Here is a 19,130-nt window from a genome sequence, read left to right as displayed (position 1 = left end):
CCCTTACAAATAAAATGAAAACAAATAAAAGTTAAAGAAATCCAAAGAGTCAGAGATGATCCTGCTACTAAAATATTTGTTGCATCCTAACTGTCAGTTTGGTCTGATCTCTTACTTTATGTCCATGTCCTTCTAGTTTGTGGCATATTTTAGATTACAGCCCACAAGTGTTATAATCTCTCTAGAGAATTTTTTTTTAAAGATTTTTATTTATTTGGAAAGCAGAGTTAGAGAGAGACAGAGGCAGAGTGAGAGCAAGAACAAAGGAGAGAGAGAGAAAAAAATCTTCCATCCTCTGGTTCACTCCCCAGATGGATGCAATGGCCAGAGCTGTGCTGATCTGAAGCCAGGAGCCAGGAACTTCTTGCAGGTCTCCCACGTGGGTGCAGGGGTCCAAGGCCTTGGGCCATCTCCTACTGCTTTCCTAGGCTATGGCAGAGATCTGGATCGGAAGTGGAGCAGCCAGGATTCAAACCGGGTAGCAGGGACTCAACTACTTGAGCCATCACCTGCTGTTCCCACAGCAGTGCACATCAACAGGAAGCCAGAATTGGAAGTGGAAGTGAGGACTTGAACCCAGACACTCTCATGGGATGTGGGCATTCCAAGCAGTGTCTTAACTAGGCCAAATGTCTACACTTAGATAGGTTTTTAAGTCATGTCAAGTGAAATTACTCATTTTGCTATTGTTACTAGTAACTAGTAGCTGCTGGTTTTTGCTTTCATATGGTGACTGTTGCTGTGTAACTTATTCTACTGCCTGGGATGGCTCCAGGTCCAACCTAACCCCCCTGTACCAGTCTGCCCCAACTACCCAGCCTGCAGGTTCTTCTAGGAACAAAAATTAGTTATGATCAGTTCTGTTCATCTAATACTGACCCAGTTCTAAAAGTAAAAAAATTTGTTTAAGAGAAGGAAATTGAAGCATCTAAAGTCCTACTACCAGAAACAAACACTGTTAGCATTTTGGTATATTTTCTTCCACTACTTTTCTTTTTTGCCCATTTGATTTTACAGAATTGATATCATCCTGTATATGTAATACTATGTCCTATTTTTCTCCTTTATTGTAGACCATTTATATGTAATTTTAAAATTATGTAATAGTTTGCACAGTGGATGAATTGTTATTTGCTTATATTGAGAAATATTTTGTGCATTTGTGCATTTGTGCATTTTTCTGTAGTTTCATTCAATTCTTGAGGGAGTCCTTATGTAACAGAAAGACCCCACTGCTCAGAGACTGTAGCCCATCTGGAGACACATCTATTTATTAAACCTATCCAAAATATAAACATTTTCCTCTTCACCTTTTGTTTTTCTTGGTTTTCAGGAAGGGATGAGACCATGCAGCCTGTAAAACCATCTTTCCTTGAATACTTTGAACAAAAAGAAAAGGAAAACCAGGTCAACAGCTTTGGCAAGAGTGTACCTGCTCCACTGAAAAATTCTTCCGATTGGAAAGTACCGCTGGATGGAGACTATGAGTTCGTAAGTCGTGTTGGGAGTTCATGGTTGTGTCTTCCTGAGGGGAAGTTACTTGAAATGCCACACATCCAGTTCATGGAAAGTGCCTGTGGTTTTCTTGTGTATTTGAGTCTCATAAGTGCCCTGGTGGCAGCTCCCAGGCTAAGGATCTCATGAGTTCGAGATGATAGCATATTGATTGATTTTTAAGAAAGCTTTTATTTAATAAATACAAATTTCATAGGTACAGCTTTAGGAATATAGCAGTTCTTCCCCCCCATATCCACCCTCCCACCCTTACTCCCGTCCCACCTCCTACTCCCTCTCTCATCCCATTCTTCATTAAGATTCATTTTTAATTATCTTTATATACAGAAAACCAACTATATACTAAGTAACGATTTTAACAGTTTGCACCCACACAGGTACGCAAAGTATAAAGTACTGTTTGAAGACTAGTTTTACCATTAATTGTCATAGTACAACTCATTAAGGACAGAGATCTTACATGGGGAGTAAGTGCACAGTGACTCCTGTTGTTGATTTAACAATTGACACTCTTATTTATGATTTATGACATCAGTGATCACCTGAGACTCTTGTCATGAGCTGCCAAGGCTATGGAAGCCTTTTGAGTCCACAAATTCTGCCAGTATTTAGACAGGGCCATAAGCAAAGTGGAAGTTCTCTTCTCCCTTCAGAGAAAAGTACCTCTTTCTTTGATGGCCCGTTCTTTCCACTGGGATCTCATGCACAGAGATCCTTCATGTACATCATTTTTTGCCAGTGTCTTGGCTTTCCATGCCTGAAATGCTCTCATGGGCTTTTTAGCCAGATCCGAATGCTTTAAGGGCTGATTTTGAGGTCAGAGTGCTGTTTAGGGCGTTTGTCATTCTACGAGTCTGCTGTGTGTCCTGCTTCCCATGTTGGGTCATTCTCTCCTTTTTAATTCTATCTGTTGTTATTAGCAGACACTTGGTCTTATTTACGTGATCCCTTTGACACTGATTTCTATCTATATGATCAGTTATACACTTAAAATGATCACTTTAACTAGTAAGATGTCATTAGTACCACCTAGCTTAATGGGATTTGGAGTCCATGGCAAGTTTTTAGCTTTACCCTTAGGAGTAAGTCCATGGGAACATGTGCTGAACTGTAAAACTCCTCCCTCTCTTATTCTCACATTTATTTTTACTGGGATCAATTTTCAATTGCATTTAAATACCTATGAATAATTCTGTATTAAGTAAAGAGTTCAACCAATGGTATTAAGAGAAAAAGAAAATAGTTAAAAAAATAAAATAATAAACTGTTTCTCGACAATCAAGACAAGGGCTTATCAAGTCATCCCTTCTCATAGTGTCAATTTCACTTCTACAGGTTTCCTTTTAGGTGCTCAGTTAGTTGTAACAGATCAGGGAAAGCATATGATATTTGTCCCTTTAGGACTGGCTTATTTCACTAAGTATGATGTTTTCCAGCTTCATCCATTCTGTTGCAAATGACCAGATTTCCTTTTTTTTCCTGCTATGTAGTATTCCATAAGTACGTATCCCATAATTTCTTTATCCCAATTTTTTGTTGATGGGCGTTTAGATTGATTATTGATGTTTGAGTCATTTTGGAGTCCCTGATTAGTGACATCTTTCTTGCTCTTAAAACCCTTTATTCACTTTCTTTTTTACTTTTTGTCGATTTTGAAATCATTCATGGTAAAAGGACTGTTTATTCATCAGTTGAAGATGTAACTTTGTTTATTTGAGATTGTTATTTCATATTTAAGAATTAGATTTGAAGGCAGTTGATATTGTTTTTAGAGTCTTTGTTGTTTCGCTAATCATTCTAATTTTAAGCTCTCTGAGAAGATTATTCTGAATTTTTTTAGAGGATGAATATTAAATTATTCCAAAGTTTCTTAAGAAAACCTGGGTATGTTTTTTCTTTCTTTGCTATGGAACATTCTCCCTCAACCACAGGCACTTATTAATGTTCATGGGGATTTAATGAGAGGAAATAAAAAATTTGGAGAAAAAGCAAGCTAAGGAGCTTATGTTCCTTTTTTTTGAATATTTTTAGAAAAGATTTTTCACTTTAGGAATTTTCAGTTTTTACATTCCTAATTTCTGAAATTTGACATTTAGCTGTTGTAATTCTGTTGTTACTTACATCAGAGCTTAGTTTGGGCATTGCATTTGAACTCTGGGAGACTTTTGTAGACCTAGCTTTCCACTATCCCCCATTCATTGGCCATGAGGAAATGATGTCATTCCTCCATAGTCCTACTTTTGTAAAATGGCAGGATTGTAATAGTTTGTACAACTACTTGTAGGGATCTTTTGAGGACCAAAATAACTTACCTGAGGTTAATTAACTGATTACTTGTCAGACCATGCTAGAACCTAGATTCATTTGTTTTATCATTTATTTGTTCACTCATTCATTTATTTATTTAGTTTTGTGTGTGTGTGTGTGTGCCATTGTGTGCTTGTCACTTTGTAGGAATATATACTAGTGAATAGAACGGTCAAAAACCCATCCTTCAGGGATTTCATTCTGGAAGAAGGAAAATAAGTAAAATATTTAATGTATTAGATGGTGGTAAGTGCTGTGGAAAATGTAAAAAAAAAAAGTGTATTGGAGAACAGAGAGGAGCAATGTGTGTGTCTGTGGCTTTTTTTTTTATTTTAAAGATTTATTTTATTTATTTGAAAGAGTTACAGAGAGAGATAGAACCAGAATGAGAGAGGGAGAGAGAGGTCTTCCATCTGCTGGTTCACTCCCCAAATGGCTGCAATGGCCAGAGCTGAGCTGATCCAAAGCCAGGAGCCAGGAGCTTCTTCCAGGTCTCCCACATGGGTGCAGGAGCCCAAGGACTTGGGCCATCTTCTACTGCTTTCCTAGGCCATAGCAGAGAGCTGGATCGGAAATGGAGCAGCTGAGACTCAAACCGGCACCCGTATGGGATTCCAGTGCTGCAGGCCAGTGCTTTAACCCACTGCGCCACAACGTCGGCCCTGTGGCTTTTAAAACTAAAACAACCAAGGAAGTCCTGCTTGGTGAGACGAGGATGCGTACTATGTGAGTGTTCAGGGAAAGAGCTTTTCAGGCAGTGGAAAGAGCAAGTGCAAAGCTCCTGAGGCAGGGACTTCCTTGGTGCCATTTGCAGAGCAGGTAGGAAATGGTAAGTCTGGAATGACCTCGATGTGGTCTATAGCAGGCAGTGAGATCAGAGTATGATGCACATCAGGGCCTTTTATGTAGTAAGGACCTCAGCCTTTGTTATGGGTGGACTTGAAGACTGTGACAAGGGGTGACTTGATTCTGTTTATGCTTTAAAAGTATGCTGTTTCCTATGTTAGTTAATATACTACAGGATGTCTAGAATCCTTCCTAACATAATCCTCTAGGCTACCATTGTTAGAGTGCATTTCTGATATTTGAGTTGTGTGCTTGCTATTTCATGTTGCCTGTATGATTATTTTCAATATACTTGTAAGCATTGATTGTCTCAGTGTAGTGTCTCTGTAGTCAAAGGTGTCTAAAACACTTCAGATACCAGCTCTAATCAACATTGCAATAGAACGCTTCTGAATCCTTAAGTCTATACTGCTAGATTATTTCCTTTTTTTCTAATTATTGTAGAAGTCAGTGACCCTGAAACCTCATCACTTTAATCCTAATCATTCTTCTTGGATCAGTAGTTCCAGTACATAAAGAATTTATTTCTCTTTATCATAGTTTTCCCATTCTAAGATCACCAGCAGAGAACTTGTTTTAAGAGGCAAACAACTTACACAGAGGAGCTTTAGTGGGTCTTTAGAGTGAGTGCTGTATGTTTTGGAGGTGGAGCGTTCCTGTGGGGAGTGGGCCATGAGCATACTGAAGAGATCAGCATGCTGTCCATGTTTGACCCCTGAGACCTGCTGCTCAGAAAGGCAGAGGCCACAGGCCCGCAGCAGCTAGCCCACACACCTTTTTGTATATTCACATTTTTTAAAAAAAAATTAGTCGCCTATATTTAAAATATGAAAGATTTTACATGAAATGTATCTCCAGCTTATCTTGAGAACTTGGTAGATCTGGCCATAATATTCGACGGCCTACATTCTTGGAAGCTGATTTATCAGGAACTGAGTCGGAGCTGCCCTCTTTGGGTATGGCCTCTCCAATTCTCTACAGTATCTGGCCTACTTCACTCATTCATATTAACTGTCTGACCTGTTTGGCACTCAGGGATGTTGAATATTGGGGATCTTGCTCTAAATCATTTGGATTTCTCTATGCTTGAGCCAATCCTTCCTAATGTATAATATTATATTTTTGCCTTCAGAATTTTAAGAGAACTAAATAGTGGGAGAAAATTCAGGTGGGATATACCTGAGCTGCTCCTGAAGATAAATGAAAACTGTCTTTAATGTCTTGGTATTCTTGATATATAGCACTTATTTTATATATTTGAAAGGCAGAGCTACAGAGAGAGACAGGGAGAAACAAAGAGAGATCTTCAGTCCTCTGGTTCCTTCTCCAAATGGCCGCAATTGCCAGGGCTGGGCAGGTTTGGGCCAAGCTGAAGCCAGGAGCCAAAAACTTCTTCCAGGTCTCCCACACAGGTGTGGGGGCCCAAGCACTTGGGCCATCTTCTGCTATCTTCCCAGGAGCATTAGGGAGCTAGATTGGGGGTGTAGAACAGCCAGGACATGAACCAGTACCCATATGGCATGCTGTTGTCACGGGTGGTGGCCTTACCCGCTGTGCCATACACCAGCTCCCAAAATAGTAGTCTGAAGCAGTGGTTCTTTTTTTTTTTTTTTTTTAAAGAGATTTGGCCGGCGCCGTGGCTCAATAGGCTAATCCTCCACCTTGCGGCGCCGGCACACCGGGTTCTAGTCCCGGTCGGGGCGCCGGATTCTGTCCCGGTTGCCCCTCTTCCAGGCCAGCTCTCTGCTATGGCCAGGGAGTGCAGTGGAGGATGGCCCAGGTGCTTGGGCCCTGCACCCCATGGGAGACCAGGAAAAGCACCTGGATCCTGGCTCCTGCCATCGGATCAGCGCGGTGTGCCGGCTGCAGCGGCGGCCATTGGAGGGTGAACCAACGGCAAAGGAAGACCTTTCTCTCTCTGTCTCTCTCTCTCTCTCACTGTCCACTCTGCCTGTCAAAAAAAAAAAAAAAAAAGAGATTTATTTATTTATTTGAAAGTCAGAATTACACAGAGAGAGAGGGAGAGGCAGAGGGGGCGAGGGAAGGGAGAGAGAGAGAGAGGTCTTCCATCTGCTGTTTCACTCCCCGATTGGCTGCAATGGCCAGAGCTGTGCCGATCTGAAGCCAGGTGCTAGGAGTTTCTTCCAGGTCTCCCACGTGGGTGCAGGGGTCCAAGGACTTGGGCCATCCTCTACTGCTTTCCCAGTCCACAGCAGAAAGCTGGTTAGGAAGTGGAGCAGCCAGATCTTGAACCAGTGACCATATGTGATGCTGGCACTGCAGGCAGTGGCTTTACCCACTCTGCCACAGTGCCGACCCCTGACAGTGGTTGTAAAAGTGTTTCTAGACTAGCAGTATCAGCATTACCTGGGAACTTGCTAGAAATGCAGTTTCTCAGGCTCTATCCCAGACTCTGAATCAGAATCTCTGAGTATAGCACCCAGTAGTATTTTTTTGAAATAAAGATTTTTGTATTTGAAAGGCAGAGTTAGAGACAGAGACAGGGACAGAGGGAGAAAGAAGGAGACAGAAATCTTCAACCACTGGTTCACTCCCCAGATGGCCACAATGGCAGGGCCAGGCTGAAGCCAGGGGCCTAGGACTCTATCTGAGTTTCCCACATGGGTGCCAGTGGCTCAAGCAGTTGTACCGTTTTTCTCTGCTTTCCCAGGCACATTACAGGGAGCTGGATCAGAAATGGAGCAGCCAGGACTTGAACCAGCACCCATATGGGGTGCTGGCATCACAGGTAGAGACTTAATTTGCTCTGCCACAACACTGGCTCCAGCACCCAGTAACATTTTAACCTGCCCTTCTGGTGACCCTACTCACTAACGTTTTATCTAAAGATACAGTTTACTATATTTTCTTGTCCATTAGTTACTATAGAAATTCAGAGATAAAGTTACATTTCTATTGTATTATATTTTGCATGATTTTAAGTTTCCTTTTTACTCTTTTTGAATTTCTTGTACTCCTTTTAAAATATTTATTTATTTATTTATGATTTATTTGGAAGCCAGAGACCTGGAGAGAGATGAACAGATTGACAGAGACCTCCCGGCCATTGGTTCACTCCCCAGATGACTGCAGCAGCTGAGGCTGGGCCAGGCCAAAACCAGTTGTCAGAGACTCAGTTAGGTCTCCTACATGGGTGGTAGTGACCCAACTATGTGAGCCATTCGTAGCAGGAAGCTGGAATTGGAAACAGAGCTGAGCTTTGAACCCAGGCACTCTGATACAGGATGTGGGCATCTCAAGTGATGTACCAAATGCCTGCCTCTCTCTTGTATTCTTACCAGAGTATTCTAGAAACACATAGAATATGGAAAATGATATTAGACAAAGAGCCACTCTCTTAAGTAAAGAAAATATTCTTCATAATTACCTTAAGCTTCAAGAAGGGCAATCTATCAGGATAACTCACATGTTTCCTTCTTGGCAGTCTCTTAAAGTCTTTCTCGTTTCCTGATAGGCAGTGTTTAATTATGAAACAGATATTCTCTTCCCTCCTCTGAAGGCAGTGGCTATTTTGAAATGAACATTTTACCCAAAATCGAAAATAGGAAATAATTTAATCAAGAGCAGCAGAGTTTGATGCTGACCAAAAAATTGGTATGTTCTTCTGAAACAGAATACTTAATTCCACTTCTGGAATGAAATTGCCTAGGATAGAATTGTATGCCAAGTTGAAAAAACCCTGAAGATTCCCCTTAATGCTTAAGATGTGTGATGATTACAGTATAAAAGGTGTTTGGAAATGCTACATTCTCAGAAGTTGATATTTCATATTCTAAGAACAGATCACACCTTTGGAAAAGAATGTTACTTTTAAGAGAACTCAGACCTTCTCATTTTCCCAATCTGTACACAGCCACAACAAAACTATTAAGGAAAATATAAAAAATCCACAGCTGAATTGTTCAAGTGCGTTGCTTTGAGATGACCACTGTATTTCAGTTAAAACAGAAGGCCTTTGTGCAGACTTCTCATTTAATCATAGAAAATATTAAAAAGATCTGAACATTAATAAAATCAGTACTTTTTTATAAAAAAAAGTCTTAAGGGAATTGACTTCCCTTTTTTATTCCTTTTTTTTTTTTTTTTTTAAGATTTATTTATTTATTTGAGAGGCAGAGTCTCAGAGAGAGGCCGAGACGGAGAGAAAAGTCTCCAGCAATGGCCAGAGGAGCCAGGAACTCTTCCTGGTCTCCCACACGGGTGCAGGGCCCAAGCACTGGACCATCTTCCGATGCTTCCCCAGGCCATTAGCAGGGAGCTTGATTGGAAGCAGAACAGCTGGCACTCAAACTGGCACCCACATGGGATTACGAAACCACAGGTGGAAGCTTAACCATCTCTGCCACAGTGCCGGCCCCTGATTTTCCTCTTTTAAACTGCAGTCTGTGGTTACGATGCAATCACTAATAGTATTTGGTGCCAGTTTTTGATTCATACTAAGACTTACCATTGCTTTTTTTTTTTTTTTTAATTTGCCTTAAAAGCAGACAGAAAGCTCCCATCCACTGACCCACTCTCCAGATACCCACAATGGGCCTGGGCCTGGGGCTGAAGCCAGGAGCTGAGAACTCAATCACTGTGGGTCTCAGTGACCTAGCTACTTGAAACATAACTTCGACTTTCCAGGGTCTGCATTAGCAGGAAGGTGGAATTGGGAGTCCAGTTGGGACTCAAAATGAAGTGCTGCAGTATGGGATGTGGGCATCTAAACTGCTAGGCCAAGCACCTGCCCCACCCCTCATTGCTTTCATTTCATCAGTACAAGTGTTGAAAGGGTGAGTAATGTCTTAGAATTAATGTGAAAATAGTTTGATCTTAAAGATTACCCTAAGAGGATATTAGGGATCCCCAGTGGTCCCCAGGCCATGCTTTGAGAACTGCTGATCTAGAAGCTTGCCATACTCAACTCAGTCCTGGGATAAGGATATTTCATAGGTAGTGTGTACACTTCCATCTGAAGTTCATAGGTCTGGATGTATGGTCATCTCTTTTTCTGTTGTGCAAAGCCACTGAAAATCGTTGCCTGCTGTCAGTGGTAATTACAAAATGGTGATATTTCATCATTCGTTCTCCATTAACTGAAACACTTGTGTAAGGAAGCACTTCATTAACTGTCTAAATATTCTCAGATACAGTTTAGGTAGGAAAGAGGGAATTCAGTCAGCCCTCATTATCTGCAGGGGATTGGTTCCAGAACCTCCAGCAGATACCAGAATCCACGATGCTCAAGTCTCTTGTATAAATTGGCATGGTATTCGCATATAACCTCTTCCCATATACTTTAAATTGTCTCTAGGTTCCTTGTAATATCTATTATAATGTAAATACTATGTAAATAGTTATTTTCTTTTTTAGGGAGTAATGACAAGAAAAATTCTTTACATGTTCAGTGCAGAAGCATTTAAAATTGTTTTTAAAGATTTGTTTATTTGAAAGGCAGAGTTAGAGAAAGGGAAAGACACACACACACACACACAGATCTTCTATCCTCTGGTTCACTCCAAATGGTTGCAAAGACTTGGGGCTGGGCCAGGCCAAAGCCAGGAAGCTGGAACTCCATCCTGGTCTACCATGTGGCTAGCAGGGACCCAAACATTTGGGCCATCTTCCTTTGTTTTCCCAGGCACATTAGCAGGGAGCTGGTATTTTTCAAAATAATGAATGCATTAGTTTACTACTGTTCTCTAGAGATACCCAGGTTGGTTTTTTTTTTTTTTTTTTTAATATCTTTATGATTTTCCAGCCCTGGAAAAAGCCATGCTTTGAAGGAACTGTGGTTCCTTTTCTGGGAAATGCTATTTAAAGACCACAGTGTGGCTACTGTGTGTGCACATCATAGTTAGGTTACTTTTCAATGGACAAAACCAAGAAGTGGGTTTATTACAAACTCATGAGTTCTGATGCTATTTCCAGTACAGATTGAATACTTCTAGTTTTTTACTTCACTGCTTTGATCCTATGTCTGTAATTCCTTTCCCCCGTGCCAAATATCTTACTTCCCAGCAGTATCAGTGTAATTACTCATTTGCTTTGCATTCCACAGCGCACATTTCAGGCTGAGAATGACAATACCAGTACTTCTTTCCAACGATTACTGAAAATGTCTCAGTAAAAATTTGTAAAGATTTGTGTTGTAGTTATCTTTGTCCTTTAGGGCTTATCCCAGTAGAGAGATATGATAAAATTACCATGTTATAGTTTGAAATAATTGCTGTGTGGTTATTATATAAACTCAGATATGCAAGTAGGTTGTTTCATTTCTTTTCTGAGTATGGCTTTTTTTTTTTTTTTTGACAGGTAGAGTTATAGACAGTGAGAGAGAGACAGAGAGAAAGGTCTTCCTTCCATTGGTTCACTCCCCTAATGGCCGCTATGGCTGACGCTGCAGCGATCCGAAGCCAGGAGCCGGGTACTTCCTCCTGGTCTCCCATGGGGTGCAGGGACCCAAGCTCTTGGGCCATCCTCCACTGCACTCCCAGGCCACAGCAGAGAGCTGGACTGGAAGAGGAGCAACCAGGACTAGTAACCGGTGCCCCAACTGGGACTAGAACCTGGGGTGCCGGCGCCACAGGTGGAGGATTAGCCAAGTGAGCCATGGTGGCGGCTGGCCTTTTTTTTTTTTAAGATTTATTTATTTATTTGAAAGGCAAAGTTAGAGAGAGGGGGAGAGACAGAGAACTTCCATCTGCTGGTTCCCTCCCCAAATGGCCAGAATGGCCAGAGCTGGGCTAGACCAGAGCCAGGAGCCTGGAGCGTCTTTTGGGTCTTCCACGTGGGTACAAGGGCCCAAGTACTTGGTTCACTCCCTCATTGGCTGCAACAGCCAGAGCTGTGCCAATCCGAAGCCAGGAGCCAGGAGCCTCCTCTGAGTCTTCTCATGTGGGTACAGGATGCCAAGGACTTGGGCCATCTTCTGCTTTCCCAGGCCATAGCAGAGAGCTGGATCAAAAGTGGAGCAGCTGGGACTCAAACCGGCACCCATGTGGGATGCTGGCACTGCAGGCAGCGGCTTTACCCATTATGCCACTGCGCTGGCTCCAATTACTTTTTCTTATTACTGAATCCACAGCCATGACTTTAAATTGTGATCTCATTGAAATCTTATGGAAAGTAGAATTAAAAGATAAAGTTATTTTAGTATAAAATTTTTTGACATTTATGCAATGTTAAAAAAATATTTATTTATTTGAAAGGCAGAGTTACAGAGAGTCAGAGGCAGAGAGAGAGGAGAGAAGTCTTCCATCTGCTCGTTCACTCCCCAGGTGGCCACAACAGCCAGAGCTGCACACTGATCTGGAGCCAGGAGCTTCTTCTGGGTCTCCCACACAGGTTCAGGGGCCCAAGGACTTGGGCCATCTTCCACTGCTTTCCGAGGCCATAGCAGAAAGCTGGATTGAAAATGGAGCAGCTGGGACCTGAACAGGCACCCATATGGGATGCCAGCACTGCAAGCAGTGGCTTTACCCGTTACGTCACAGTGCTGCCCACCCCGTGCATTTTTTATAATACATATTTCCACTAACTTTTTTTTGAAAGATCTTTATTTATTTATTTGAGAGGTAGAATTACAGACAGAGGGCGAGACAGAGAGGTCTTCTATCTGCTGGTTACCCCCAAAATGGCCGCAGCAGCTGGAGCTATGCCAATCTGAAGCCAGGAGACAGGAGCTTCCTCCTGGTCTCCTACATGGGTGCAAGGGCCCAAGCACTTGGGCCATCTTCCACTGCTTTCCCAGGCCATAGCGGAGAGCTGGATCAGAAGTGGAACAGTTAGGACTTGAACCGGCGCCCACCTGGGATGCCAGCACCACAGGTGGAGACTTAGCCCACTTTGCCACAGTGCCAGCCCGTCCACTAGCTTTTTGAAGATCCCTCATATGCAGTGATTTCAGATTTTTTTCAGACCAAAGCAGCCTTAGTTCCTAATTTATTTTCCATAACCTACTCTTACATTCTTTACTCTGCTTTGTTTGAGTTCTCAAAGATGCTTTCTTTAGTCTTTTTAGCTTCACCTCCCATTTTTTTCTCACATGAATGCTTGACTGTTCTATAGTCCATATTCCTGGGACATGAAATGTTGAGAAGACAAGGAAAAAGGTGTGTGTTAATTTTCTCACCCCCATCCAAGGAAAGCGTTTCTATTGGAGCTGTGAAAGGAGTATTTGTTCCTGTGGCCCAGTGCTTCTCTAAGGAAAGAACGATGAAGCACCTTTCTCACTAAGGTCATTCTCCTCGCTCAGCATGAACACGCACTGATAGCTCCCGGTGCTCCACTCCTCAACTGGCATACAACACAGCCCACACCTCCTGCCTTTGAGGACACACATCACTCCAAACACCAGGCATTTTTAAATGGAAGGCCTGTCTCCTGTCCTGTCCTCATTCTGCTGTTGGCATTTGGTACTGATGTTACTGAGATCAGACTGTCATTGTGGGGGAGGGAGGTGTTGAGAAGATGATTCAGAGAGGAGAAAGCTGACCCATCGTCCCCTTCTGCACTGCTGCTGCGAGGAAGATGCTGCGCCAGTGATGGTTGTCCTGTACCTCACTGAGATCTAATAGATTCCACATTCATTTAGAAGTTCAGTTGAATCTCTGTGTGTGGAAGCAGATTATGTCTGTGTGCACCAAAGTGACCGCTGTTTTGGTTATGTCTGGTAGCTAAGATCACCAGAGTCAGGCTGTTGGAGTTCACATTCTGAGTTTGCCGTTAGCTGACTAGCTTTGGGGCAGTTTGTTCTGAGTTTCATTTTCCTCTTCTGTAACGTGGAGATAGTGCTGGAATTTGTAGGCTAGATTTTGTCTATGAACTACACAGGGTAGTACGTGTAAAATGCCTGCAGCATTAATGGACTCTTTATAAAGGTCAACTTCCTCCCCTTTCCCTCTGCTTTCTTTTCATCAGATTTGGTCCATGGACTAAATTTCAGGTACCTAAACCTTCTTCCTAGTAATTTGTCTTTGGTTTCCATTGCAGAAGTAGGGGTCTGTTCCCAAAGACAACTTGCTCTTGAAAGGACAGATTTACAAACTGCTCCAAAACAAAGGAATTAAATTGATTACTGATTGGAAATTGAGTAATGAAGTCATCATGGGAATGAATCATCGTTAAAACATCCTAATGCTTTCTTTCATTCCCTTACATCTCTATTCAATATCATTTTTCCTTCGACCCACTTCTCATGAACTGTGCATGTTACTTTTGATACTTTTGAAATCTTAAAGCTTTCCAACTACTTCTGTTGCAACAACGCACATTTGCCAATAGGTGCCGCCCTTTCACTTCTTGTGTGTGTGGGCACCCCTGGAATCTCGATAGAGGTTGCTGGCTATGTAAAATGGATGGTAAGTTTGCCTCATCAGCCCTGGAGTTTGACACTGAAGTGAGTTTTCTTGAAAATAGGGTACTTCATATCACAGACCCGTATAATGAAATGAAATTGTATCAGAAGAGTGAATGGCCCTGGCTTTGACTAGACCCTTGAGGACTTCCAAGTCCTCTTTGAATTTTGGGTTTGTGATCTGTAAATCAAGCAAAATACTCATACCACCTGTCCTGCTTTTCCTTCAGGTTGGGAGGAGGAACAAATGAAATGTAGGTAGCATTATTTGAGCCTAGTTTACTTTCAGAACTATGGTAGAATTCTCTTGGCAGAAACTATAAAGGTATTATTTCACATTGCATTTTTCCTTTGTAAGAAAAAGATAATTAGCTCTTTGATGACAAATAATCCAGAGACAGAAAGGCCCCAGGAGCGGTTAAGTCCTCCTTCTGGTATACTTTTGTCTATGGTGATAGCAATACCATCATCACTTATCCTTCTGGTATACTTTGTCTATGGTGATAGCAATGCCATCATCACTGTAGGGTTATGTCACATTTAATGTAGCTAAAGACTCATTCATATTTTCTTCTTTTGTTTGGTGAAGCTTACAGTGTTTCCGTAAGGGAACAGGCAAGGCTTCTTATCCCCTTTCAAATGTTGAAGATTCTGAAGTCTAGAAATGTTTTTATTTTATTTTACTTATTTTTTTGAAATTATTTATTTATTTTAGAAGTCATAGTTGAGAGAGAGAGAGAGAGAGAGAGAGATCCCCAAGTGGCTGCAGTGGCTAGAGCTGTCTCCTTGTCTTCTTCCCCTCGCCTCCCCTCCTCGTCTCCCTCTCCTCTCTCCCCTCCCCTCCCCATTTCCCTCTCCTCTTCTTCCCCCTTTCCTTTTCTCCTCCCCATCGTCCCCCTTCTCCTTTCTTCCTCCTCCTCCTCTCCTCCCCTTCTCCCCTCCTCCTCCCTTCTCCTTCTTCTCCTCCTCTTTCTTCTCTCTCCCTGCCCTTCAAAGAGATAAAAATAAATAAATGTTTTTTAAAAAGAAAATGTCATGTCAACTAAAAAAGGCATTATTTTTTGAAGAGTGCTTTTTGGTTTTGACCAAATAGAACCTCTGTGATAATATTGATGACCATGGTGGAGCAGGCTTACTGGCTGCAGCCAGCATTTGATGCATTTTCTTTGTGATCTGTCACAGCCTGCCTGTCAGTCTCATTCAGGCACTTGTTCCCAGACTTTCCCTCTCTGTTGTATATTTCCAATCAGGATGGGCTTTTCTGTTCATTTGCTTTTCTTGTCCCGGTGATGGATACTGAGTACTTCTAGTAATTTCATATTAGTCTTATTTTAGATTCTATTGGCAGGGACACTCACTCTTTAAGGCTGGGTTATAAAACTGCAGAAGTAATTGTTGAGAGTGGGTGTTAGCACAGTGATTAAATGCCCACAGGCTGTATCAGAGTGCCTGTGTTAAGTCCCAATTCCACTAGCTTCTTGCTAGTGCCTACTCTGGGAAATAGCAGGTGATGACTCACATACTTGGGTCCCTGCCCACCTGCATGGGAGACCTAATTAAGTTTTGGGCTCCCAGCTTGAGCCTGGCCCAGTCCCAGCATTTGAGAAGTGAACCAGCTGATGTAAGATCTCCATCTGTCTGTCTCTGTCTCTTTGCCTTTCAAATAATGTAAATTAAAAAAAAATTTTTTTAAATAAATGGTGATGGGTCAGTGTTGCGGCACAGTGGGTTAAGTCACCACTTGTGATGCTGTCATCTTACATCAGAGTCCCAATTTGAGTCCCAGCTGCTCCACTTCCAGTCCAGCTTCCTGCTGATGAGGCTGGGAAAGCAGCAGCAGATGGCCCAAGTGCAAGGGCACTGCCACCCATGTGGGAGACAGGGTGGAGTTCAGGCACCTGGCTTCAGCCTGACCCAGACCTGGTTGCTGTAACTGTTTTTCTCTGTCTCTCTTTCTTTCTCCATTATTTTGGTTTTCAAATAACTAAATAAATTTTTTAAAAAATAAATGATAAAAATAGCAGCTAATAGGTATTGTTATGTATTAGGTCCCTGTAAATGTTTTGTCTCATTTGCTTCTCACAGTATCTTTGCACAATATATCTTTAAAAAAAAAAAGATTTTATTTATTTATTTGAGAGGCAGAGAAAGGGAGAGACAGAGAGAAAAGTCTTCCATCTGCTAGTTCACTCTCCAAATGACTGCAATGGCTGGAGCTGGGCCAATCCGAAGCCAGGAGCCAGGAGTTTGGGCCATCTTCCTGCTTTCCCAGGCCTTACACGAGAGTTGGATCAGAAGAAGAGCAGGCGGGATTTGAACCCCCACCCATGTGGGATGCCAGCGCCGCAGGCAAAGGCTTAGCCTGCTATGTCATAGCGCAGGCCCCTGCACTATATATCTTACTCGCACTCATTTGGCAGAGGTTTAGAGATGCTACATCCTCCTCATAGTCTATGATTAGTAAATGATAGAACTAGACTTTCAGTCCAGATTTTCTGATGCCAAGACCAGTATTTTTCTCAGCACAATACTGATTTTTTGTGTGTGCAAAGCACTGTTTCTGTACTGCTGGTGAGTGTCATCTGATTTAGGTGCTGCACATTTTTTCTGTGAGGTGCCCAGCACTTGGCAAACAGCCATAGCACACAGGTGCTCGAATGTGTCATTCGAGCACATTGGTGTTCTCTGCAGATCTTTTCTTTGTTGTAATATGTATTCATCTGTGCCTGTAGGAACATGTTAATTATAAATTTGATAGATACAGAATTTAGGTTTTTCCTTCTTCTTTGGCAGAACTTTAGTGGAAAACGTTGATTGGAGCTGCAGTGTGGGAATCCCCTAGATTGAAGTTGGATGCAGTGTGTAAAGCATTTAGCAATGTGCCTGGCATTCCCTTTCCATTATTAACATGTGAATTCCGAGTGACTGCTTATACATAGTGTAAAGTGAGCAGTGGGTTGGGAGTCGGGTCTCAGCTCTGACAGTAACTAGCCTTGTGTCCTTAAGCCCAGACCTTTTGGGAGCTCTGTTTCTTCCTCTGCTAAAGGGAGATTAGAAAGTCTCCAAGAACCCTCAGACTCTCTTGGATTTGGTTTGCTGATCTTTGTCTCCCCTGGGAGTGCTTTAAGCCTGAAAGAGACAACCTATGAACAGCCTGTAAATGATGCCCAGTGCTACATGTAGAAGGACTTTCCTTGTTCTTTCAGAGTGCAGGGAGGTGTGTGTGTTTGTTTGTTTGTTTTTAATATTTATTTATTTAAAAGGCAGAGTTACAGAGAGGCAGAGGCAGACAGAGAAGACTTCCTTCTGCTGGTTTACTACCCAGATGGCTGCAAGAGCTGGAGCTGGGCTGATCTGAAGCCAGGAGCAAGGAGCTTCTTCTGGGTCTCCCATGCGGGTGCAGGGGCTCAAGCACTTGCGCCATCTTCTACTGTTTCCCAGGCTACAGCAGAGAGCTGGATTGGAAGAGGAGCAGCCAGGACTTGAGCCAGCACCCATATGGGATGCTGGCACTGCAAGCAGTGGCTTTACCTGCTAAGCCACAGCACCAGCCCCCAGGGAGGTGTTTTGGACAAAAGGAGACCCAAATGAGCATGGGAGGTAGGATAGCATATTAACCAAATGCCGAATGGACCTGGATTCAACCCTGGCCTATTTATGAGATCTGTAACTCTAGGCAATTTGCTAAGCCTGGAAAGAATATACTAATCACATTTTCCTCAGGGTTATTGAGAAAATTCAATCTAAACTGCTTTTAAAGTGCTTAGCAGGGTACCTGACAGAGTAGACACTCAGTGAAGTGTCAACACCTAAGGCGTGAGAGATGGCTGAACTACCAGGAAGGGAAAGCAGGAGGAAGCCCTAGCTCTTATTTTACAGTTTTGTTGAGGGCCCTGCTGTCGCAGCTCCCACTTCATGGCCCAGACAGCTTCCTTTGAAGTGGTTATTGAATGCCCCTGCTGATCTCAATTCTGTTACGGCTTGCTGGTTCCTAGGCTTTAAATAGCAAGTGTACTGACTCAAAACATTAATACACCTGTGCTTTCTCTGACCAAATTGCTTCTCTTCTGTGCCTACCTGGAAACCATGAGACCTGGACAGTTCCCATATGGGTGTTCTTTTTCAAAAATAGTTTTAATGGTAATAGTGCAGAGATATAAAGATGGAGAGAGAGACGGGGGAGACACGGGAGCCAGCAGCTGTCGAGTGGTCATGTTTGTATAGCTGAGTTCCTCTCGCACACAACACTAGACCTGAAGGTAGCCAGTTGCTGGGCAAAGGGCAAACTCAGGTCCACTTTTTCCATTTGCTCTTTCCTTAGGAAAGTCATGGCAAAAATTACTCTAGTATTTTATAGCCTTCAGACATGGAGGTATCTAGTCTGCATTTAGGAAATTCAAGGGACTGACATTTAAAATGTCAGGAAATTTGCTGTCTCCTCCCAAGTGCTCTTATTCCCAGATATGGCAGGAGCAAGCACAAGGTTATTTTCACACGTTGGGAAGAAACGTTCCATTCCAGATTCAAGTGGAGGTTTTCCACTTTTGGAAGTGCTGCTGAGGCTGTAATTATAAACTAGGATTAATTTAAAATAGTTCTTGGGATGAATTAGGATCTTGCAATAAAAGTCCTATATACAACCTGTCACATTATCTGTGGTAACTCTTCCTTGTGCCAGCTTGGTTAATGAGGGTAACAGCTACGCAGAAGTTTATTGCCAAAGGAATGTTTAACAGTGGTACTATGAATTCAGCACTTCATGAGAGGGAATATTGCTGAGAGTTGGTGGTATTTGAACAATCTGTGGCATTTAATGTATAGTTCAATATCCAAGGTATGTGACGCACAGGGTTTCCCCTTTTTCCGTTCTGCCATTTCTCTGCCCATCTGTTTTGTTCTTATGGGAAATGAAGATGCAGCAGGAGACCCCAGTCTCGTCTTCATCCTCTGACTTCTGGCCTTTCCTTCATCCCCCTCTCTCTGCTCTCTTCCTGGGTCTGAACAAGGCTGGATGGCTTCAGCCTCAAGGAAAGCCTTGTGTTAGCCTAGATGACCTTTAAGGTTTCAGGCTTGAGTCTGTGATACTCATCAGTGGACTCTT

At 42.5% G+C, this 19,130-nt stretch overlaps 1 protein-coding gene across 4 annotated transcripts in view; it reads left to right on the top strand.

Moving 5' to 3' along the window:
- Positions 1–19,130, top strand: part of STK4 (serine/threonine kinase 4) — a 102,771-nt gene that overhangs the window by 56,918 nt on the left and 26,723 nt on the right. For all 4 annotated transcript variants that reach the window (XM_089307941.1, XM_002721229.6, XM_017350754.4 and 1 more), the window contains one exon: positions 1,334–1,491. In XM_089307941.1, the coding sequence (XP_089164067.1) occupies positions 1,334–1,491 (158 nt within the window). The remainder of the gene's footprint in view (positions 1–1,333; positions 1,492–19,130) is intronic.

The sequence above is a fragment of the Oryctolagus cuniculus genome, chromosome 11, assembly GCF_051225735.1.
Source record: "Oryctolagus cuniculus isolate XC-2025 breed Fujian yellow rabbit chromosome 11, ASM5122573v1, whole genome shotgun sequence".
In the NCBI taxonomy this organism is placed as follows: Eukaryota; Metazoa; Chordata; class Mammalia; order Lagomorpha; family Leporidae; genus Oryctolagus; species Oryctolagus cuniculus.
This window is presented reverse-complemented; position numbering and strand designations above follow the sequence as displayed.